This window comes from Anas platyrhynchos, chromosome 22 (assembly GCF_047663525.1).
Source record: "Anas platyrhynchos isolate ZD024472 breed Pekin duck chromosome 22, IASCAAS_PekinDuck_T2T, whole genome shotgun sequence".
Lineage (NCBI taxonomy): Eukaryota > Metazoa > Chordata > Aves > Anseriformes > Anatidae > Anas > Anas platyrhynchos.
The window spans coordinates 2,160,295-2,185,782 of record NC_092608.1 but is presented as its reverse complement, the minus strand read 5'-3'; the positions used below and the strand labels follow the sequence as shown (position 1 = coordinate 2,185,782).

General features: G+C 42.9%; 1 protein-coding gene across 10 annotated transcripts in view; it reads right to left on the bottom strand.

The window, feature by feature from the left end:
• CAMTA1 (calmodulin binding transcription activator 1) overlaps positions 1-25,488 on the bottom strand; it is a 323,948-nt gene that overhangs the window by 98,133 nt on the left and 200,327 nt on the right. For all 10 annotated transcript variants that reach the window (XM_038166526.2, XM_038166525.2, XM_038166524.2 and 7 more), the window contains one exon: positions 21,078-21,149. In XM_038166526.2, the coding sequence (XP_038022454.2) occupies positions 21,078-21,149 (72 nt within the window). The remainder of the gene's footprint in view (positions 1-21,077; positions 21,150-25,488) is intronic.

Below are 25,488 nucleotides of genomic sequence, written 5' to 3'. Positions count from 1 at the left end.
GTTACTGACCTCTGCGCATTCTTTTCTAAGATTGCTGCGTTGACTGAATGACAAAGGTGCCCAGGTTCCTGATCTTTTATCTCCTATTTTCCTCTGATGGAAAATGGAGAGACAGAATGTGTACAGCTATCAGCCTGCTTGCTTAAAAGCATCTCGGCACTGATCAGAGGCACAGTACAGCACAAACACGTACTTTTAACAGAAATGCTACATCCCAGGCTTATTTGTTTTTATATTTGCTAGAAAATCCTGAATTCCTCTTGGTGCAAAAGCTCTAAATGCCAAAGTATATGGACCTCTGAGGAATTAACATATTTACAAGGGAAAAGAAGCAGTGAAACTCAATACTGCATTCTTCATATAAATTAATCACAGTACAAAATTTACAAGTAATGTTTCCCAGCAAGGACTGAAAAGAAAATGCAATTAGGGAAACCACAGTCAAGTGAAAGTCTTATCTCATCAGAAGAGGCAGAAGGTATTTGTTTAGAACATAGCACCGAGGGATAAGCTGTGTTATAATACAAAATATTTTCTTCCACTTTTTGCAATAAACTTAAGAATACTGCTCCTTAAATGCCCTGAAAGTAATGATTGTTTGGATGACTCTAAGATTTCAAAGGCAGTTCTTTACACTGCCTTCAGAGTGAACCCAAATAAAATCCCAGTCGTTTCACTGTAATTCTGTCTTCTTTTTGCAAGCTTTTGACAAACCTGGAACAAGCAGATGCCTTGCGCCTCAATATGCAGTATGATGCCTACAGCAGAAAGCAACTGAGAATCATTCTAGCTGCAAACATGAGTTTCATGGAATCATTTAAGCTGAAAAAGACCTTCAAGATTATGAAGTCCAAAATTTCATAAACAGAGTTGCCTAAACTTGTGACAATGCAAAGTTCAAGAACATAAAAGCATAACTGGAATTCATTATGACCTGTTGCTCTGAATCACATGGATTTTTCTTGTGAATCCTGGAGTCTGAGCAAACCTCACAGTGCAGAGTTCAAAGTGGTGCTCTGCAATCTTAGACTAATCCAATTCCTACCAGAGGATAAAAATTAATAACATTAAAATGTCATAATCTCACACTAATTATGCATCTAATGAATAATTAGCTGCGGACACATTTGACACTTGGGGTCGTTAACTTGAGCAAGTGTTTTGAGCCTTGAACAAAACCGCATCTACCATGGGATGTTTTCCTGGAGGTGCCAATGTCACAGACCAAGCAGCAGAATGGCTCCGTGGCTGCCAGCACCATGCTGCTTGGTGGGAAGAGCACAATTTCAGAAGAGGATTTCTTCGTGACATCTTTTTCTAACATCAAAACCTAGATATTTAGACAGAAAGCTGTGAGAAATGATTTTGCCTAAATGTTCCTTGAATTTTGTATAAACTTAATTTTCCACTGTAAACTGGAGCTATTGCTTTATGATAAAACCATTATATCAGAAGGGGGAAGAGGGCAGAACTTCGCATGTGCGCACACACAGGTAATATACACACACATCTTTCCCTACTCAGGATTTTACTGCCCCTTAGCTTCCCCCTTCCCTTCAAATCCACCTCTAAGATTTTGTCTGTAGGATGTCTGGAATGAAGGAAATCAAGAAAGCAACGAGGCTCTTCTAGGTGGTGGAGATGAACTCTGAAGCAATTCAGTCCAAAGGTTTCAACACACATCCAAAGTTAATGAACGAAACATGTCTGCTACTTGGGATGGAGGGACGTATAAAAAGGTCACGAAAGGCCAGAATTAGCACCAGATTGAGTGCTAAAACAGAGACAGAAAGCAACAGATGTTTCTCTCCTAATTTACTCCATTAGGATCTTCTCCAGATAACATGCAACGTTGCTTACTAATGAAGCATTTCAATCTTCTTGCTGTATAGTTCGTAAATAAGCATCCCTGAGGTTGGAGAGGCGCTAGCAAGCAGGAGCAGAATGGCTCCTCCTGGGCAGGCTTTGTCTAATTTCATAAATGCTACTTTTTGTCAAAGAAAATAAAATCTGCTTCCAAATTCACAAACAATTTTGACATAACTTAATTAACTCCTCTTTACTGAGTTGCCTTTCTTGAATAGTAATGCATTAACCTGATTGCAAACCCCCTCTTTGCATAAGCTCATCAAAACTAATCTCCGTGTTAAGAACAGCTATGTATACACTAGGTATACTTAAACTACAGGAACAAGACACAACACACACCTAAAATAATAAGTTAACTCATTTATTGTTATTCTTGGTACCTTATACTAAACCAAAAAAACATCCAAACTCTGAAGTCCTTTTAAGCTTATAGAAGTTTTTAAGCTTTTTTACGTTTGTGCTCCAAACACCAAAACCCCAAATGTAATTCAGACGAGGTAACAATACTGGAGCTTTTTGAAGACTGGTGTGGCATAAAATGGGACATAGCAAACATGTTACAAGGAGCACCGTGTTTCTGTCCTATCCGTGTTTTAAAATAAATCCCATGTTTGCACTGCCAAACACCCTCTTTTTCCCAGTTATTTCCCTGGGACCTGCTGGCAGGTACTTGGGCAGGAGGGAGAGGCCAGCAGGTCGTACCCAACCACCTCTGCTGTCCTGCCCTTCTCCACCAGCTTCATTTCCCAGATTTCTTCCTTCTGCTGGGTGTACGCATTCGAGAATATAAATTGTACCAGAGGAAACCAAATGAGAAATCTAAGAAAAAATGTGCCAAAGCAGTCAGCTGCAGGCTGAACGCTCATCCACCTTCAGAGTGCTCCTCACATTGCTGGTTTTCCCCAGGCTCCATATGCCAGACCTCTCACGCCTTCCACACCGCCTCTGTGCCAGCTGGGAATGGTTCCCAGGCCACAGCTACAGACAGTTGGCAGCTTGCAAGACTGAAAGTGACCTGTGGAGCCACACCAAGCAGTAAAAACAGCTTCGCCATGGCTGCCCTGCTTGGCCATGAGCATGTTTGAGAGCTGTTAGCGGTACACTGAACTAAAAACTAGGAAATTGCTGTTTGAGAGATTGTTTTCCAGCTCTCCATCCTGTGAAATCCTTGACCACCAAAGGTGCAATACAGGCAGACAGTATCGTTTCAGACAGAAATCTTTCCGAAGTACAAGGCAAACATACGCTATCAGAATTTGTTTACGCACGGAGATCTCCCTTACAAAGCCACAGATACATTTGCAAAGTGGGACGCGTTCCTTCCTACTGCACTACATCTCAATTACAACATTCTTGCGAAAATTTTCATTTTTTCCTGTCATGAGAGCAAGCTCCATAATAAAAAGGATTTATAAAAAAGAAATGTAAAACAAGCTATTAATTAATGAGGCTGTGCAGGTGTGCTCATGAAAGAGTTCCAGCTCTGTGCATATTTAAGGGAGCTAGATTAGGGGTTAGCTTTCGGGTAACAGTCATGTCACTGTACGCTCAGAACTTTGCTGTCATTATGTTATGCATGTAACACTGTGTTACTTGGATTTGAATTCAGATGAGAATTACTGAGGAACACCTGGGAAAGAGGTGGTAGAAGTATGCTCCCTGCAGTAACTCAATATGAGTTTTAAAACAAAACTGGTTCTTAATGTATTTCTGCCACTCTAGTCCCTGAAAAGAAAGATGATGGGGTGTCAGACAGAATTTTGGAGTGCCATTTAATGCAGGCCAGCAGTGCTAAGGTTAAAATGTGTTAACATACAGAAAAACAAAAGTTAGAGACAGACCTACCTGACACTGAAGTTCAGACTCAAGGAAGGAGAGCTAGTGAGAGAAACCCTGCTCTCCTATTGAGGGTTGCGTGTTCCTAGGTTCTTTGGGTCTCCCTGTTAGGGGCAAACACCCTACAAATGATGAAATGTCACAAAAGATGCATTTAGCTGTAGCTAGCTCTACACCAACTTGCAAAATGTGTGCTGCTTGTTCTTTACATTCAGATGGAATCTGCGTCCTTCCTTCATTATTTGGCAGTTTGTATATATAAAACTGCTTCTGTGTTGATGAGAGTGTTTGAATTATGGGTATAAAGACATATTCACGGTCTTGTGATGCCTGTATATAGCACAGGGACACAAATAGCCCCTTTTTTGTTTTCTTTTGACATAAGTGCTTGCAGCACTGTGGAAAGAAATTCTTAATTCATTTGAGTTAGCTTATTTGTCAAAATGCAGCAAATTATAAAAGAGCAGGTGTGAGCATTATGCAAGGCTATTAAAAGGAAGTTGTTGGTATCTTAGGCATATGTCAACATAAGAAATCCTACAGATTATACATATGCAAAGGCAGGTAGATAATATTGGAGGTATAGCCTTTGCTGTAAGTATATATATATTATTTTTTCTTTTTTTGAGAGCGGAAATATTTATGGACAATTGTTATCATGTAGGCTAGATACCCCTCTGTGAGTAAGAATGGCACTTATAACTAATATTGCTCCCAGCTGATTATTCTAAGTTAGCAAAAGCTATTAGCAGATGAGTTAGATTCTGCCCTTAAAAAGGTTGTGGCCTTCCTCATTACTGTAGCTCAAAAAACCTATCCCAAGCTGACAAATTATAGCGCCACAGGGTATTTGAAAGAGGGTCCTGTGTTCAAGCCACGAAAGGATTTCAGCATCCTTTAGAGAAGCTCTCACACCCCTGGGCACCCCCACTATCACCTGCCTGCAGCCAGAGGACCTCAAGCACTTCCCTGCAGCACCCCGTGTGCGTCCTCGAGAGCATCCCGTGTCCCTGCAGCTTGTGCCCTCTCTGGAGGCTCTGGGCACATCCTTCACTGTCCTTGGGGGTGACACTGCCTTTCTTGCTGCTGGCCAGCGTTTAAAGTGCTCCTTCCCTGAAGAGACAAAGCAGCCCTAATGTGGTGCTCTGGGCACAAACAATCTGAGAGTCTTCAATTACACCTGTATCTGTTACTTCTTAAACAGGATCCTGTCCCAGGGTACATAGAACAGGCTCACAAATAGGAAGAATTAAAGTTGCAGAGGTTGCCAAAAATGAGGCATTTTCTAACTTACAAGTAATTACCTTTGAAATCAAAAGATAGTGTAACTTCATATTGATTTTTAATATAATTGTATAGAGCTCTATGTAAAAAAGCATGCTTTATTTTATTTTTCTTCAAAAAAATGCATGCAGACAAATCCCCTACATAGCTGAGATGCAGCTGTTACCTTCTGAGTCCCGGCATACAGTGACTTTTTTATGGCTGAGCTATAAACTGCTGAAAAATGAGGTTTATAATAGAAACTCTGACACTGTCTAAAATATGGCAGCACTATTGGGTGCTGCTGTAATATGGTCCTAATTTATAAACCACTGAGGAATCCTGTTCCATTCTGAAACTTACAGACAGTAACCTAAAAAAAAGGTAAACCACAAGGAAAAATGGTCATGGTGTCCATGAGCTATAGCGTCTAGACCATCTAACAATCCAAAAATCAAACAGGATGCCACAATATTTAGGCCATGCACTGAATCCTGGACTGTCACAAAATAAAAACATGGCATATCATAGGATGTGCGTATATTTCATAAAGCCATGTGCCACTTCGTATGCCTCTGAACAGTATTTTTGAGTGAAAATTTGATATAAGAACACTAGAAGTAAAGAAAAAAATAATAGAGAAACACAACCCAAAACCTCCAGTTTTGCTTGACATAATAAATGTTTTTGCAAGAGGGCTTCAATGTACTTCCGTTTAAATTGAAAAAAAGTGGCTAAGAAAGCAGATTGTTTACTCACAGGAGACAAAAGTTTATCACTAAACATTACGAAAAAGCTCTCAGTGTTTTGAGCCTCCAGCTCTACGTTAAAATGTATTGAAAAAACAATAATTCACAGAGGCAGTACTCTGTCTCATTGCTCACAATCTGCTTTTGTGCAATACACTGGACCAGAAGCTTGTTAGAAATCTTTACAGTGACCCTGAAATGCTGAACGTAGACTTCAGCCTTTGGATTTATGTTTGGAGAGTCACTTTATGCCTTTCTGGTCATTACTTGCCTGGAATGCTTCTCCCTGTGCTGTGCAAACATCTGCCCTGGCTCTGCGGCGCAGAGTGGAAAGAGGGAGATGAGCAAACAGAAGCCAGGGCACAGGTGGGGGCTGCTGGGACCTTCACGGAGCTGCTGCTTCCCCAGCCCTCACACCACACACTGCCTCTGCTGAAGGCTGGCTCTGGAGCAGTGCTTCCACCTTTTTCCCAGCCACCCTCCCAGTGCTGCAGGGGATTGTGCAGTGCCTTAGAGGGGTGGGTTTGCTCCAAGTCCAGTTACCAAAGGGCTTGCATCCTGCTCCTTCCTTTGGTGCCTGAAGGTGGAATTCCTGCTCTGCTGTCACAGCCACCGCTTGCAGTCTAGTGAAGTGATGCTTGCTTACAGCTGTGGAAACAAACGGCAACCTTTTGGCACAAAGGTTAGAAATCAAAAATGCGAGCAAGGATTTCATTTATAGATGTCTCTTGCTTCAAAACCTTAAAAAAAATCACTTCTTCCCTACACATCAGAGTTAACCCGTCCTATGTGTTGGGATTATAGCACTTATATTGAAGGCATGTTTTTCCACAGCATGAAAAAACATTTTAGAGGCTTACAGCTGTCAGGTTTAGACTGAAATTTTCATTATGGCCATCCCAGATCCCTTTTGTATTTCCCCTAAATGGTCTCCTTTTGCATACTAAGCATCAAAGGAGAATAAATCCCAATTTATTGCACATTTCTTGCTAAAACTGTTTCACAGCTGACTTGCTATAATTCAAGCTCACCATATTCTTGTCAGCCACAGTGCTGCCCACCAACACGGTAACATTTCACATGCCGCATGCCTAATCCACCCTACTCAAGTGAGCCATAAAGCCTTCTGGTCTCTTCATTAACAAAAAGCATTGATTTGCTTGCTTAAAAAGCCAACAACAAAAGCCTTAAGTATCATCCCATGCAGCTGTGCTTTCCCCTGAAAACGTCACTGTCAGGCGCTGAAGAAACACGGCAGCACTGTGATGCAGAGATCTGAGCGTGAGAGGGGCCGATGACTTAGCTCTTCATAAACTGTTAACAGGCTAACGAGGGCATCTGCAGAAGGAATAGGCACTAAAACTGAAACTAGATACAAAATAAATATTCCAGAGTTGGATTTTTTTAAAAAAGATTCTGCTGAGCTATAGTTCCACATCAAATTTTTATTGAATACATTTTCTACTGAGAATTTGTGCACTAAAAACAGTCAAAATCATATGAGAGGAGTATAAATTTCATGTACAGTTTTCACTGCAAATATCTTTCAAGAGAAAAAGCAAAAGCACTTCTTAATCAAGCCTATTCCATAGCCTCTCCTTCCCTTTCCCTGCAACATGAGCTGCAGGCTGGAAATTTGAGCTTATGCAGCCCTGGTCCATGAAGCACCAGGGACAGCACGAGGCCTTCAAAAGACAAGGGCACTGTGTGAAGGTCGCAGCTGGGGGACAGATTATTTCACACCGTGCCTAAAGATGGTGCTTAGGTCTACCTCGTGTAGTAAAGCTATAAAGAAGTTGACATTTTAAAGCAACTGCGATGCTTCACTTGTTCTTAGCTCATAATAATTAAGTGATTTCAGGAAACTGCTGTTAAAACTCAAACTCAGTACTGCACCTCTCCCCAAAGAAGTTCCCTCAGAGTTCCTTAGAGCTGCCCCTCCAAAGATCATGCAGGTCATTAATTCTTGAATCTGACTGCAGGTTTCGTTTTTTGTCATTCTACAAAACCAGAAAACAAGGGTTTAGTTCCCTGGAAGGATGACAAATCTCACTGTGTGAGCAAGATTATGGGTCACTTTGAGCTCGGAAAGACTCTGTGGTCTGTAGTGGTATTATACACAGAAAAGCTGTTTTAGGTAGCTTCTTTTATCAGCTTCCCTGTATCCAGTAAGTGCAATGTTCTTCTTTCCCTCTACAACAACAAGGTGAACTCAGAAAAAAAACACTATTTTTCTCAAAAATACACAGATTTATCAACAGAATGTAGGTATTAAATGGGTTTAAACCCAAGTGCCTTTCAGAACTTAAGTGGGTCTCAGCTGCTGCGCTGCCCTAGATGCTCATAGGGCTAGTGTTTCCTGGGATATTACAGAATCACTCTGCAGTTACCTGGGCTCCTGAGAAGAAAATTACACTGAAGAAAAGGTCAGTAAATGGCAGTTAGGATATGACATTCCGTAATAGTTATAATTACTGTTAATCAGAGTGCCTTACTTTAGAGGTAGCAGGTTACAGTACATATTTGCCCTATTTTTCTGTAAAAAGATGAACATTGCTGTATGATTTGGAGTTCATACTATGATATGTATGGTTTCCTGCACTGATGCCACTTTATTACAGAAAGCCCAATGCAGTTACATTACCTGCAAAGAAACAATCCACATAAGTGACCTTGAAAGACGTTACATTCATTTTTCTTTCTGCATATTTTGTGATGGATTTAATGTTCAATAAAACTGGAAGAATAACAGCATTTCAGGCTCAAGCTATTTGTGCAAGTGCCAAACACTGCAGAAAGAGTTCAGGGCTGATTTCTGTACCTCACTCAACCCATTCACATCAAAACTGATGTAGTGGTTCCATTCTCTTTCCTGTAGGCTGAAAAGGGAATTTGTTTTCTACATCAATTCCTTTTCCTACAAGGCTTCATATTATGCATATAAGGCAAATTCCTTTCAGGACAGATGCAGCTTTTTACTTTGTCACCCCTGAGTGGTAGGTTTTTCAGATTTGGTTTCTGTTTTTTACTTTTCCTCTCTCTCTCTCTTTCACAAAAGCATGAGCTGAGCAAAATTTGACTGATGCATTTCAGAAAGGCAACAACTCTCCAATGTATTAAAAATCTAATGTGGGTACAATAAAAACAGACTTATTTATGTTCACAATACAGCAAAGACCTTACATGTGCCTCCATACTGGAAGGTAGATGATGATGACTTGATGAAGGGCCTCCTCGCAGTCTGATAGCACTACGGACACTAGTATTGTATCTTCAGAACAGCAAAATGCCTAAAGAAGCCACAGATGTAGGCTATAAAGAGAAATAAACACAAATGTTCTGCTTTCACCAAAAAATGGCTGCAATTACTGATCCCTTGATGCAGGGACAGGAGGCTGGGCACACGGCAGAGTGGCTGTGCCTTTTCTCCAGCCCAGCTTCGCTCCTGGGCCTCCGGGCCCTGAGAAATGGCCACAGACCTTGGGGTGAGGCGAAGAGCTCTACCCCCACGTTAGAAATCTAGATCCACACTCAGGATTGCTGCTGCCATCTAAGAAGCTGGCCACAACACTGGGAAACACCTCAAATGTTCCGTTAGAGTTTAGTTTCCTCCTGTGTGTTGGCAGCCTCATTTACTCTAGGATCTGGCAGTTACAACACACTCCAGGAACAAGCATTAGGAATAGTGAAATGGCCAGCAGACCCCTCTTCTCCTTTTCCATCAGGAAATGATTGCAGTGTCGAGTTGAACTGCGAAGGGCAAATCCTACAAAGGCTGTCTGTGAGGGCTGCAGAGGGCAGTGACATGGCGTCGCCTCCCGTGCTGGGGCCCTGTGGCTCCTCATGGAGCGCCAATGGCTGGGCCGGACGGAGCCATGACGAGAGGTGAGGGCCCTGTGGAGAAGCTCGTGGGTGGCAGCACGTTGTGCAGAACTCTTTCAAGCTGTCTTTCTGCACAGCTTTCATGATGTCCTAGATGAAGCTTCAGAATTCCAAGCTTGTCCCTCTGGTGCCTCATGGTTTTAATGAACCCTTTGGATTCATTAGCATCAGGTAGCACTGCATGTTGCTATTCCCCCCTCGTCGTTTTGTGGCGGGGGGGGGCCTGTTGTTGGAACAAAGGTCAGTTTGAACTGAGGGAAGAACAAAATCTAAAGTTTTGCGATACTTTCAGATAAATAACTAAAAGTAAAGGCTTCTCCCTGAGAATCACCGGCTATTCAAAAACTCAGCTGGATTTGCCAGAATACTCAGTTTTGTCATAATAATCATCATCATCATAATAAGCTCTTCCGAGGTGATCCCGTTAAGTTTGCTATGCTATTTCATACCAGAGCAAATAAATAAACCTGAAGGAAAATCTGCCTCTATTGTTGGCTTTCATACTTGAAATCAGGGGAATGATTTTAAAAAACATTGTTTAGCTTGAAAGCTAAAAGGACATTCGAGAAGCTATACTTACTTAATACTTACTTGAAAGCATTTTCTCTTTACTAGTGTCATGCCTCAGAGAGCTCCCATTTAACACCGTCAGTTTTAAAACCTCTGCCTTCTAAAGTACCATTAATTTAGTCTTCCCACAAGATGCATTAACTAATGAACAAAAGGAGTGAGACAGGCTAAGAGTAGCTCTGATACCTTCGATATTCATATGTCTAATGCAGTTAGCTGAATTTTTAAGAAATAACCAAGCAACACCAAAATAACCTTTGGTTTTAACAAGTGTCTGCTTGGTACTCCTGACAGCTGCTTAATAATAGCTATTTAGTGCATACGCATTGCGTTCATACAAATTTTGGTTGACCACTAAAACCTGCACTAGGCCCATCAGAATGATGGCAGGACATGCCATACCAAACGATTTGTTGACAACTGTTGTACTTAGTATATAAGTTATATATATATGTTTCAGGAGGCTACTTCAGACAGCATGGGAAGGTTTCAGTTCTTACAATAAAAATATCAGGAGAAATCCCCTGCCTTGCATAGCTCAGCTCCACACAATCAGTCATAAGGAGGATGCATCTCTGCCTAAAGAGCACAGGCAGGTGGATCGGAGCAGAAGGCAGGAAAAGAGCCCATCAGCTGTGATGGACACAGGCAAGGGTCCTCAGCTGAGCCGCGGACACCGCGCCAGACTGTCATAACAGCAAAGCAGCAGCTTGTGCCCCTCGTGTGAGCGGGGCTGAGCAAGAAAGGAGACCTCAGAGGATTCATTATCTGGGAGCAGACAGCAGCAGCGTAAGGCAGCGGGACATAGTTGAAGGCAGCCATTCAACAAAAGAGGAATAGACAGATACTCCTTCAGAAATAAAAGATGATTTTGAGAATAAAAGCAACCTGGATAACAAGTGAGAAGCTCACACAGGCAGAAGGACAGCAAGAAAAGCATTCAAAACCACAGGCAACTGGGAAGTGATTCGCCTGAAACACTTAGAAAAGAGTGCCTTAATAGATAGCATACAAAAGAGAGGTAACTCACTGCAGGCCAAACCACTACATATTGAAAGAAAAAACGTCCTGTGTTAGAATGAGAGACTTCAGCCTTAGCAACGTCTGCTACAAGCTCTCTCACACCTACCCTGAAATGTACTCTAAATCTCTAAACTCAAACTGCAATTTTATTCACCACAAAATTTCCAACCTAATCCCTCATTATGCCTTACCAGTGCAGGTGAAACTTCAATTGACAGTATAATACATTCATGGACACCTGCAGACCTAATAATTGGCCAGGGAGTACGTGGATGAGATCAGCAAAATTGCTGCATTCCGTCTGTAAGCCTAAATGTCCTACGCCAGGAAACAGCCTTGCTACTGCAAGGTGCGTAATTTAATAAACCATTAACTCAAACCTGAGGTGAAGTAAATTCAGCATATTATACATTTCAAAATAGCATTAGAATTCAATTTAAGCATCACCAAAAACCTAATCCTGGGTATACAGGGAGTATTAATAAGTAACTCGAAATCTGTGTCTCGATTTAATTTCCAGCTGAGTTGTGCTGTTCTCTGACTGCGATTCCTGCAGTGAGGATACTTTGGTGATAACATCACGGGTCCAAAACAAGGCAGAGTCTGAAAGCATGCATGGGCCCACTTGGTGGGATCTTTGCAGGTGAACAGGTGGGCATACACTCCAGCAAAAGCAATCCGGTTCCAATTTGTGTCATAAAGATTTTTATATCCTCCAGCAATGTGACACCTCAGCAGGGTCCTCAGGCATCCCGGAACTAATCCTGTTTTCTGTTCTTTTTTGTAACCATTGGGGCAAAATACATTTTTGATAACGCAGGTGCTCCTGGAAGACGTCGCTAGGAACAGATAGAGGCAAGGCTGTTTGCATAAGGCCAGTGTCACATCAGTGCGGTGCTGCCTGAATTGCAAACAAAATGCTGCCTGGTAACACAGCTGGCTCGGGCACGTGCTGCTCTCCCCCGTCACATTAGTGTGCCAATAGCACATGGCAGGATTACAGCAGCTATAAAGTGACAGATACACTGCTTTCAGTCCCCCAAGTCAGATGTAAAGTGCAAATGGTGCATCGTTTCCACAAAGAGCCAAAAGCATAAAATCTGCTTTCCATTTTTTCAGGAGTCGGCCATGTTTTGGACTTTTTTATGTTGCCCCTATAATAACTCCTCTTGATTAGCAACCAAGGCACGTCCCAAAGCAGTTTGGGAAATGCATCTCTTCTATAAATGACAACAGATTATTTAAGCAACAGCTAAAGCACTCTGACTGTGTTTTAGTTTGCTTGCATTAGTGTCAGTCTTCTCATACATCTGAAGAATGAATCCTGCATTTTCTTTAAAATGGTGGAGAGTGATACAAAAATAGAAGACTACTCGTCTAAAATAAAGTTATATGTTTGAAATAGTTGGAAACTGTTTTTTAATCACTAACGTCTTTCTTCTAGAATATAATCTGCCTGCTATACATTTTGCTTTTCTATCCAATTTCAAGGGAAAATGCAGCAAGTGTGTTAATAAATAATTTATAAAAGCATTACAAAAGATAAAGCACTCCTGCTAAAATGTTTCCAGCCTTCTAGATACCAGTTCATTTGTAATCCTCCCTGTTTCCCCTTTGCTGGAACATCAGGAGAGGGTTATTGCTGCATTTCTCCACAGACCCATTTTCCTCATCCTGCAAGTGTCAAAACACATCTTTGTTTTGAAGGTATCCAGACTGATAAAAGGGTATGGCCTAGGCTGAGTTGCAAGTTCAATTTTATCTACTATAGATTTTTGTCATGAAAAACATTTTTCATGAAAACAACGTCCTGATTTATTTCTGTGGTCTGGAGTGTGAAGACAGATGTAAAATAGACACACACTCCTGGTTCTCCCCAAAAGTAGGCCTCATAGGTGCAGTTCCCTTCTATGTTTTGTCCTTCCCCTAATAAAAGAGGGGGTGTACTGGCTGTGAAACAAAGGAAGTGAGTTTGGAGTCCAGTGCACTGGATAGCTTTGTTCTTACCAAGAGGGAGGAGATCACTAGAAAACAGCTTGCGATGAGCTTTGCCAGATGGAATTTAATTTTAGTGAAGGCAATGACCCTATGAGAAGTTAACATCAGTGAGCAAGCAAAACTTGAAGGAAGAAAAATCAGGCAAAAATAACCTTCAACTTGAATAGATCACAGGAGTGCGTGTGTGCATGCAAACGTATGCCTGAACTATTTCAAAGACTGAAAATGGGTTTCGATGGATACCGTTGCCCTGAAAACACATCTACATGTTCATTAAAAAGGTCATAATTGTATAGCAGGAAGTTAAAGGATACTCTACCTCTTCTGCACTGTCTTACATCATTTGTGTTGTCTGGTTTAGGCTGTTCATGTGAAAAGAATAAAGTGGGGAATGAGAAGACGAGTGCAGGACAGCCCACAGCACGTTACTGAGCTGAACCATCCCCAGGAGAGCCTCTGCTGTGCCATCGGGGGGCTGCTTCCCCGGCAGCTCTCTCGGGGACACCAGCAGCGCCCACCACTGCTGCACCGGCTGACCCCACGCTCCCAAGGGGGGATGCTCTGCCCTGCAGAAACTCAGCAAAAACGAACAACCACGTCCAGGCAAGAGACTTGGCCAAGACCTCAGCTAGCCACGAGCCACAAACAGCACCTGCATTGCCCAAAATTCATCAGTCAAACAGAGAAGATGCCCAGCAGAGTTGTTCTTTCAAGGCATCAGAAAACTTTTATTTGTTTTTAAAGCACTGCAGAAATATTGAGATTGACCAAAAAGGCTTCAAGTAGGGCTGCATCCACCTTCAAAGGGGAAAAAAAGAAAAAAATAGAAGTGCTTCCCGGGGCAAATATATATATTTATAATCACTTATTCCTGTGCTTTAGAGATGAGCACTTCATTAAGAATGCACTTGCAAAAGAAGATTAAACTAAAGGAATAACTGTATATAAGAAAATTCAAGGGCTTTTACTTTTTGTTCTGCCTTTTCAAAGTTGTCAAATACAAGCGAGAACACCATTTATTTGGTTTGACAAATAAAGATGGCAACCAAACCATCGTGCACAGTCTTTTATATTCAAAGCAATCATTTCGCAGAGCTGATAGAATGTAGCATTGGAGGCATAAAACAGTTTGTCTGGTGAAGGATTAGCAGAGTGGCATGTTCTGGATAATAAGACTAATTAATAATTTTCATCTCTAAGGAACTACATGAACTACATGACACACCGCTTCATTTCTCTTTTCCCTTTATTGCTGGGTTTAATGCCTGCATCCTGTATTATAGACAGCTACAGATTTGAAGGAGTAACCAGAGTAAACAAATGGCCGTTTTCACAGCTAGTCCTGAAAACAAGAAAAGGAGAGAGGAAAACCCATGGTGGCAACCCTTATTCACAGCAATGAGTTACATAAGAAACAAAGGTGAGATTTGCTAAGGAAAAAGGAAATCAAGGAAAGGCTCCTGCACTGTAATTTGTAATTGCAATTCATGTTACAAACATAACAAAAGCATTTTGGACGACTGACCAAAATAATTTGTCCAAAGAACTGTAGGTACAACGAAGCACAACACAAATTGTTTTTAGAAAAGCTGTACTAATGCAATTTAAGCTTTGGGGCATTCACACTAAATGGAACTCGAGCTTTATGCAAAGTCCAGAGCCACAAAAGGAGCTTTCGAACATATTTAATTATTCACTCCTCTCAAACAGAGCTTCATTTTGTGGGATCCCTGCAGAGGCTGAGTCTCACTGAGATTGGCAAGTGGGTACCCAACAGCTTCTCCTCTCTGACCAAAATGAACGAAAAGGGTTCAAGTGTTTGTGAGGGAGCGCAGCTAACACCTCTCAAAGGGTTTCTTTGAAATTTATTTTCAGGAGTAAATAGGGGTTAGAAATGTGTGACATCAGAGAGACTAGCATCATTTAAAAAAATCTTTGGATTTTTCAGGCTCCAGAAACCATGTCGCGCATGGCGAGTATCGCAAAACCTCCCTGTGAAAATCCCGGGAGGCCTCACCTTCCAGCCACAGGTAGAAATCTTGGGATTAAAATGAGTGTTTTTAACCCTTGGATACGCATAGGCTCTGATTAGGCACTGGAATAAAGAGCAGTTTACTCCACTTTACTTGCTAAAGGCAAGAGGTCTCAGAGTGCCTCTGTGCAGGGATGTGAACATCACCGCTACCGCCCTTTCTCTAGCAGGGATCCTGAACCTGGGGTTCATCTGTCACGGTCCCATGGCCATGCAGCAGATCAGTGCTGCAGTGCTGTGGAGCCGCAGCTCGTGATGCCAGGCCACACTAACGCCCGTTAGGTACCCCTGCCATCCCTTGTCACTCTGCCATACACAGCTGATTTTGTCTTGTGGGCTAACATTCACACTTTGTGAAAATGTGCTAGCATAATAGCAACAGTTTGCATTCCTGTTGGAAAAAAGGCAAAGGCTCGTTATGCCAAGTGCCTGACTTCCACCTCATTCCTTCAACAATATGGGACCTAGCTAAAGTGCCCACACACAGTGCAAGATCTTTAATGCTTTATTGCCCAGTCATTTCTATTTTACCCAAATGCAAAATAAAAACTATTACCGAGCAGAAGTCCCAGGAATTTTTATGAGGCTGTAATATTTCCAGTTCATGTTAAAAAAGACCAAACTCTTCAAGCTGTCACTTGCTTCTCAAGCCAGGGAAGCGGAAGCTGCTGCTTGGTGCAGCACAGCATGAGCTATCAGCTCTGGCTTATGGATACTCTGAGAGATGCAGCTGGTGCACGCAGGACTGCGTGAAGGATGATTAAACACCACTAACAGCACTCTGCACACCTGCAACGTCCCCTTCAGCATGTCTCACTTACTCCTTCCAGGACAGACTTCTTGCCTGGACATCACACCTGTACAGCTGCTATCTGCCTGGATTTCCCCCTGACGTTTTCTGCTCTGTGGCAAAGCCTCACAGTGACTCCCCTGGCTGCTGAGAGAATCCTGAGAGCGTGCAAGGCATAACGATGCAACACAGCTGGTTTTCAGCTACTACAAGATTGGATGTTTGCATTGCAGCCATTCCTGTGAAACCTGATTTGCAACAGCTCACTGGCAGCTACCGGCATCTCCTGCCCTGGCATGTCCGACCCACCACAAGAGCAGTGCAGGGGCAATGCGGCAGGATAAGGACGGTGCAGATTTTCTACGTTACACAAGTCTGCAGGAGACAAGGGAAAAGTCCTCCCAGTGCCTTTCAGGGCCATCGTGGGACTGAGGCAAACCCTGCTGGGACACAGGCCCTGTCCTCCCGCTGCTGGCAGATGAGCCTGCGCCCTGCTGGCCTGTGCCATGCTCCTCTCTGTGGAGTTATCTGGGAGCACTTTGCTATTTACACACTTTTTTCACCATTGTAAATAATTCAGCGAGCAGTTAATGTGCACACCGTGTGAGAAAGGTATCTGCCTACATATTGCTCTCAAACGCTTGCTAGCCTTAATTTGTCTGATGGGCTGTGATGAATGGGTAAACGCCAGCAGACTGAACATCCATAGGTATCAGTATTCCCTGCACTTCCTACTTCCACAAACATGTTTATCAAGAAAATCTCACCTGTGCAAATGGTACCGGCAAATGGCTAAGCTAATGAATATTCTTTGAACTAATTCATAGGCTTTATTTGAATATTTGCTCGTAATTCCTTTTATTTTATTCCAATTTTTTTCTTTTATAGCTGAGCCAGAGGTAGTCCGAGCATGTCAGCAGCCTTCTGTCAACAATTCCTGGCCTCTCTTTGCTGTGACCATTGTTGTTATTAAATTACTGCAGCAAGTGGGAAGGCATTTGGAAAAAACAAATAATAATCTAATGAAAACAAAGTGCCTCAAATACATATTCTCTCTATGTGTAAGCAAACAATTACAGAAAAGATAGCAATATGAAAAGGTCTCTCCCATGTCATAAAGAACTAATATATACAGTTACTGTGAATTCATAAAAAAAATAGCATGTTTCTATAGCAAGCACGGTCTGTATATGACTTATTATTACAAGAGACAGAAAGATTGTTTTCAACATATCGCTACCCACAATTGCAGCGTCTTAACACCAACACAAGGAAAGATATTCAGAATCTCCCAAAGGCGGGATGGAAAATGCCAGCCATCAGCCGGCTCCCCATCACTGTCCAACAGAGAGTCTCCAGCTGTACTGCATGGGAGTGGGAAAGAGCAAGGAACACATTGGTATTAATGGTTACAGACAAAGCCTGCTTCCAATAACCTTCGCTCACAGCAGCCAGCCCTGGGAACCTGGCACTAGATTAATTTTAAATTCCTGGGGTGCCAATTACCAGTACACAGAAGGGAACTCTGCATTTTGTAGTCAGCTGTGCCAATGTTTGAAAATAGACTATCTCTGAAAATCCACATTTTTCCTGCGTTAGTCATTATGAGTACAAACATTTTTCTTTTCTATTGACAGAAAATCTGGTGCCATTTTGAAGGTTTGAACACACGCAGCACGTGTGCTCATACACGAACGTCCTGCTGGCAAACAAGCCAACCAGCACAGTGGCAGTGCCTGTGTGCTGACGGCTTTCCAGGAGTACCTGCCATCACTCACACCTAAAAAAAGACTGTTCTGTGCTTGGCTGACTGCAGACAGCTAAGGCACCGCTTCTTTTAGAAAGCTCACCAGTAATGCCAAAAAGAAAAGAACCAATTCCATACTCAGCTACTGGGTTTAGCGCTGCTGGGCATATGAAACCATGAGGAGCCCTTTAGAAGGGCAGCAAATTATGAGTCCGGGAGGCTTTGCAGCAGCCTTGTTTTTAAGGTGCTACTGAAGATTTCTCCATGGCCTCCCAAATGCTCTTTGAAGAAGTTGTTCACCTCATCATCTCTCTCTTTGTCTGTGTGTTGTGCAGACCATGACTTTATTTTTCTAGAAATTGGGAATGCAAAAGAAAAATATGAAAACAGTGTAGAGACCCACCAGCAGTACCTCTGTCATTACTCTGTCATTATTCCTTCACTCAGCTCCAAGAAGTCAGTATGGGAGGCTGAGTGCCCAGAGCTGGAAGGTCTCCTGCAGAGGCATTACAATGTTTGTTCTACAATTACAAATCTATTAAAACGAAAACAAAGGTATCTTTTTTTTTTGTTGTTGTTGTGTAAGGCAGCATTCAAAACCTTTTATGAAGAAAGACTAAAATGTCTCAAAAACAAACACACCACAAAACTTCAGATTACAAAGGAGGAAATCTCAGCCGCGTCCTGTATAGCAGAGTCGCTATCGCAACCACACAGTGCCAAGTTTGCCATCACAATGATATTCTTCTTTTTCCCCGCTGAAAATGAAGCCAGGATAGTATCTCTTTGGCAACAGGAAACACTGAAAACATTATTACCATGAACTTACTGGCCAGAGCTTTGAAAGAAACGCTTGGAAAAGATAAAAGGACTTGGTCTGTTGTGAATGCTACTCGATTGAACACCGTTTGCCTTTCAGTCAGGAGCAGGCTGTCACACTGCCTTCCAAGTGCACAAAAAACCTGTTTCTCTAAATTAACATCCGCTGCTGAGTTGTGAAAGACCCAGCATCACCATCCTTGTGCTCTGCTGCAGACTGAGATCAGGCTCCTCGCACCGGCCGTGGCCTCATCCCTTCACCAAGGCACTGCTGCCACAAGGACACTGTCCCCCCCTGAAAAACACACTTGCTTACAGTTCAGATTCATTAAATATACATCTGAATAATTTGGCAGTTCTAATAGGACAGGAGGGTGTTCCAGAATTGTGCCCCACAGGGGTGCATGTTGATGAATTAGGCTTATAGCATTGTTCACATTAATCTTTTATTATTAACCTTAATAATAAAAGTACTTCATTATTTTTATTATGTACTGTTCTTAAAGCCTTCCATTGTAAAATTAAGAAACCAACGCACAGTGCCAAGTGGAAGAAGCAAGGCCAAACGGCTGCCTAAGTCCGGCTGCAAGGAAAGCAGGCAATTTTCCACCCTGCACTAGGGGCAGCCTTACAGAGCCCCCGGGTGCAGCGACCTTGGCTCCCAGCAGGGCCATCACCCCCCGTGCCCGCAGCCAGCCCCTGAGCAGTGCCACAAAGCTCAACACCTTCCAAGCTGTCACAACACTTTTCCCAGAGCTCTTGGGGCTGCAGAATGAGGATCTTCTCACCAACACCCTGTTCCTCTGTAAGCAAGAACTGCGAGAAGCAAGCGATCTGCCATTCCACCCATCCCAGGCTTCTCTCTGCCTTCACTGGGGACACCTGGGAGAAAACATTACCTGAGCAAGCACACACGGTGCTGCCATGCTGTGCCTACAGTTCAGAATTAACTTAGAATTTCCTTTGAATTCTCCTGTCACATCATCCATCACAGGCACCAGCGGAGACAGCCGCTAAATAATAAAACAAACAGCTGTCTGCTGCCCAAGACAAACTGGACTCTAAGTTTAGAGATTTTGTTCAGTTCCGCGCACTGAACTGTGAACTTTTAATGGCTTCTTTAGTCATGCTTATAAACAGCTCCCCCATCTCCTTGCTGCCTGCCACATCCAACTTTGTACACAGGTCAGGAGCTGAAGAGGTGGCGAGGAAAACCTCCTGCAGCTAGGAGAAGGGTTAAAGTTGGTGGATTCAACACGGTTGCACTGCATTTTCAGCAAAGTCACAACACCACAGTTCTCCTCCATGTAGGTGAAATATCAACGGCTCTGACTGCAGCAGTGAAGGGTTTTTGCCCCTTTACTTACATACGACGTTTGTATTTTGAGGATGCAAACGGAGCTCGGAGATGCACGTAAGCATAACACAGGACAGCAACATTTTGTGTATGTTCCCTTAGATTAAGCCCACTGAGTAGGCAGCATCTTCTGTGGTTTGTGGGGTGTCTTTTTATGCAGCTGAGAGAGCAACAGCTTTGTCTTTTTAATATGGAAGTGTGATTTCAAACCAAGGGAAAAACATGGAAGTATTTTGCATTTACTTCTCCAAACAGATGTCATTTTCCTTAGACCCAGTTGTTTTCGGGACTGCGGGGGTTTAATCTTTAGAACAATAACATTATTACAGTATTTGTCAAGTGCTGTTTTCTAACAAAAGAAAATGAATTGCTTCCACATGCTCAGCATTTGTAAGCAACAGTAAATAGTCAATACAAGTAGCTCAGCAAACCTGCATTTAGCACTCCGGTGTCAGCAAATACCCAGCCCAGGCACTCAGCGAGTGAACCCAAGCACAGCTACCCAAGGACCACTCCGTATGTGGCCACTACCCAAACACTGCAGAACGAGGAGGAAAACTGCTCACCTTTTCAAGGGACTTGATCGTGCCCACAACAATGAGGAGAAAAATCACCCAGTAACCCAACAGAACTACCTCAAAACGGAGCTCCCTGCTGGAGGAAAGCCGTTCCACCCACCCTTTTTGTGCAGCTTGCCATGAGATTTACACTAAATTCAGACAAATCCCCACAGGCTGCTTTCTCTCCCACGATGTTGCATGCTCAGGAAGCAGTTGCAGCTCCTACTGCATGACTTGCTTCAAAATGGAAAACAAACAAACAAACAAAAAAACTAAAAATCTAGAAGAAGTCTCATTTTAGCTGACTCTAGGGTACACTTAAGCTCAAGCTATAAAGAGGAAGGGAGCTACACATCAGCTCTGTATTTGCTAGAAACTTATCTAGAGAAAACATCTCACAACTCTAAAGAAAGATGTACCACTTTATGAAAATTCCTATCACCTTCAGACAAGAAACATCCCCCAAAGCAATCAAACACCCCAGAGAAGGGCACAGCTGACTTCCCCAACAGCAAAAAGAAACACAGCCGTACAAGTTCAGTTGGAATAAAACCACAAGAAAGGAATCCATCACCATCCTACCTGAAGAAGCCAGTAGCACCTTCTGTGAAACGTGGGGATGATGGAAGAATGGACGTAACAGCCATACAAGCACTGAGGACAAAAAAAGAGAAAGCAGATACAGGGTTAGGGAAAGAAATTATTATCCGGATGACGAGCAAGTTAAAAAGGCAGCACCCAGAGACAGGAATGAGAGAACATTATCTGGTGTGCTCCACTGGCACTTTTTGAAGTCAGTCCAGGGCTTTGATTCTTCTGGTAAAACAGAATGGCAGGTTAGAGCAGGGAAAAATTTTAGGAGAATACATTTTAAACACTACTGTGGGTTAAAGACTCAATGGACAGAATTTAAACATTTCTCTAGTTTATATATGGACATAAACACTAAACTGCAGATGACCAGATCCTTATTCAGCCTTGTTGTCAGTTTTTGAGGGGTGTCAGAGGCTTTTCCAGTTCCTCAATGACTCCCAGTGCCATCACTGCAGCAGAGGAGCCTGAGCCCACCCTGCACGTTGTGGAGGAACCAAGTGCTCCACCACGCAGCAACGTCCTCAGCTTCTGCTGCACAGAAACCCCTTGGAGATGCACTAGCACCATGGGGGCAGAACTAGAACCAAAAAAACCCGCACCTATTTTACATGGCTTATCACTCAGGTACACTAATTTAAAATTGAGAGCATGTAAACTGAAAAAATTGTCGTCATGTATTGTTTTATACAGCAACATGAGAAGATAATGTTTTGTTGTTGTCGTTTTAATGAACTTTGCTTGTCTAATTACCTGAAACGAGTAAGGGTAAGGAATTCTTCCTGTAGCAAAACCAGATTTCCAGTGTGTTGAAACTCACACAACACTGTCCGTTGGAAGCTAAGCCCAGTACAAACCAAACACAAAACTGTTATTAAAAGATCCCCGTACGATTCCTGCCCACAAAATATGTTGTCCTGGTGGTGAGCAATTGCACTGTGCATCACTTGTTTTGTACACATTATTAGTAGTAGTACTATTATCATCATTATCGGTATTATTATTATTATTGATATTATTATTTTTCTGTCTTAATAAACTGTCTTTATCTCAACTCACAGGCTTCACTTTCCTGTTTCTCTCCCCCATCCCAGAGAGGGAGGAGGAAGGGTGAGCGAACGGCTGCGTGGTGTTTAGCTGCTGGCCGGGTTAAACCACAACAGTCCTTTTATTGCTAAAAAAACAACATTATTTTCTGACTCTGCTGGCTTTTAATATAGTCCACGTGGGGAGTGGGGACAGGCATGCGTACAATGATATATTCCCCTCTACGGAAGGTGATTAGTTTTCCTTAAATGAGAAATTGCAACAAATGAGCAATCTGCTTGCAGCTTTCTTCAGATATTTCCCCTGAAAGATCACAGACCACGCATGTTTTAGGCATGCCGATATTCTACAATTACAGAAGGAAAAAAAATAAGTAAAGCCAGCTGCAGGGGATTTTGCAGAGGAACTTCATTTTTCGCTTTACTCCAGCGACTGCACTGATTGCAACAACGCTCGTAATTACTGCTCTCTGCACACTGCTGGGGGCCCTTGTTGCTCCCTGGGGAGCAGCTCGGTGGCCAGGGCCTTGTGTGGGGTCACTCAGTGCCCGTGCCCTGCAGGCGGCCAAGGCAGCTCAGGATGTGCAGATGTAAATGCTCGGCCCTGTCGCTTGGCCCTTCAATTCCTTCTTCTGGTGTTTGGGTATGAACAAAAGCACATCAGAAGGACAGATATGTTCAAATTGGGGAAATTTGAACAGAATGGAAATAATGCAGAACAGCTATATCATTAAAAAACCTAATTTGGAAAGCAAGCCTAGTGTTTATGAGTTCCAAAAGATTTTAAATATTAAAACTATTAAAAACTATTTGGGGTAAATATTTTAAAATGTTCAGTGTCAATATTAGCAACCTGAACGCCATCAGCTAAAGGGCTCTCATTAAACAAATTTACCAACTGAATGTGTGCCGTGTATTCGAAGTCCTGAAACATCAAAACTGAGTGAGTTCGGATTTGCTCCCCAGTTTCTGCAATTAATTCCTCTCTCGGTGGCCATCCAGCAACCTCTGCCCTCCACGGGAGCTCTGGACAGGGAGCGTCTGTGGGCAGCAGCTGAAGCTGTCCCCAGGCTCTGCACGCAGGGAGGGAGGGCAGGTGCTGCCATGAGGGCTGTGGGGAGCTGCTGGGTCAGCAGCAGGACTGTCAGCTGTCTGCTGTCAAGGAAAGATCCTCTTGGTTTATTTCCTTACTCTTAATTTTGGTCTTCCCCACGGCTGCAGGATGGGATGGGTTTCACTCTGGTGAAACTTCAGCAAGACTTTAAATCACGTTAGCCGAAACGTAAGCGGATGGGTGCTAGAAAATCTTATCTCTAAATCACTGTCTGAATTGTCTCGAATATCTGTTTCTGCAGATATGGATGCCATGTCATAAATACTGATGTTAAGGTTAACGTGTGGAATCAAGGCTTTATTGGCACTTGTTTGGATGACCTGCATATTTTACTCTGTGCTCTGTCATGCCTGAGTAATGCCATTATCTTGGCTGCAAACCAGCTCACAGCGGGACACGGGCTCTGTCTCTGTAATCTCTCCAGTGCAGGAATCCCAGCTGTTTGGTGCAAACACAAAGGGTCTGCTGTATCTTGATTTATCATTCTTCTGTCTCGAAGGCACCTTCATAAACTATGATAATACTCTGCAAACAATGAACTTGCCAGCCTTGACATCATTAGCATGCCCTGTAACAGGATTAGTGCAGAGGGAAAGCCATCATTTCAGGTGTGTCATTAAAAGCACACGCTTATCAGCGAGTACACCGAGAGGCTGGCTGCAACGTCTCCTCCGCAAGATAATCACTCACAAGGTCGGCCTGAATTAAAAAGGATTTAAAGACTGCTGGCTTCTATCACAGAGTTATTTTTAAAATATAAATGACAAAGATTAATAATGGTTTTTAAATATGTCAAGGGTACATTTCACACGCACACACACATACAAAAAAAAAAAAAAAAGAGAGAGAGAAAAAAAGGGGAAGAAAAACCTCAGGAAAATAATCCAAAGAAAAGCTTAACATTTTAATCCCACCATTCAGCATGGGAAAAAAGCAGACAGTGTTTGTTTAAGATAATCCCTGACAGTGATTCTTGGCCGCACTGCAGCCTGGTGCTTTATTAAAAGGTCTTTAATACAGAGTTCTGCTGACTCAGAACTGGTCTTCCCATTTTGGAAAGCAGCGTGGAAGGTTCAGGATCACCAGGTCTGAACAGCTTCCCAGCAAGGACTTGGAAGCAGGTCCAGAGCCCTCCTCTGGAGAAGCTTCCACAGCATGTGCATCCACCACTCTGGTGCCCAAAACAGCCTGATGCAGAAGTCAAGGACCCCAACCTCAGAAAAAGTTAAAACTAAAAATTAGATCCCAGGAAGGAAAAGTATGCATAACCTAACGGATAAAGTGATTTTTCTCCTGGTACTGGTAAGTGCTGTTTTAAATGCTATGACCTATCTGAATGGGGGAAGCACCCACATTCCTCAGCTATGAGAGAGACAAAAACCATCTGGTACACGTTTCTGGATTCCTCTTCAGGTGGTACCTCAAAGCTGTACTTATCTACGGGAAGCTCAGACAGCACAAACAGCCACGGACTAAACCTTACCCATCCCCAAGCAGGGATGGCAAAGCTCTATGGCAAACTCCCCGTTAGCACAGCACGCAATGCAGTTAGTTAAAGGAGGCTGTAAAAAAACAAAACAAACAAACAAAACAACAACAAAAACAACCTCTTGCTCAAAACAGGCAAAAGGGGTTTCATTAGCTGTTTCATCTTTTTCCTTTTTTTTTTTTGTTTTTTTTTTACTGGGAAGGTAAAAAAATGCCACGGCCTGTGTGTCTGTGGTTATGTTAATGCTGGGCTGGGCTCTCAGCCAATGCATTAAGTGAAATCGAATTCCTGAAACCAGCTTTAATCAGCAGATTTTTAAGGTTAGAATTACTCTCTCCTCTACAAGGCTTGCCAAGGTTAATTCTGCTCTGAGCATGCTGAATTAATGGGCTGGACAGAGAAGAATTGTTTTTTCCTGATTTCCTTTTAAGTTCACAAAATCTCTAGGAGAAAAGAAATAGGATTTCTGAACTGCCCGAAGAGAAAAGCCTCTTCAGCAGCTTCTGATTTCTGTTTTGAAAATAGAGACGAAGATGTGAACTTCTGTCACCTCCTGGACAAGCACCGGGCATGGCAATAGGCACCAGCCCGTCCCCAGAAGGGAGCCCTGGGGGGCAGCTGCCCTGGGGCGAGGACTTGGATGTAGCTCCCTGCTCTCAGGTGCCGTCCCGGTGACTGCTGCAGCAGGAACAGCTTCCCTTGGAGCCTGCTGCAGTCACCTTTCAGGGAGGGATGCGCTGAGGTTTGCAAATT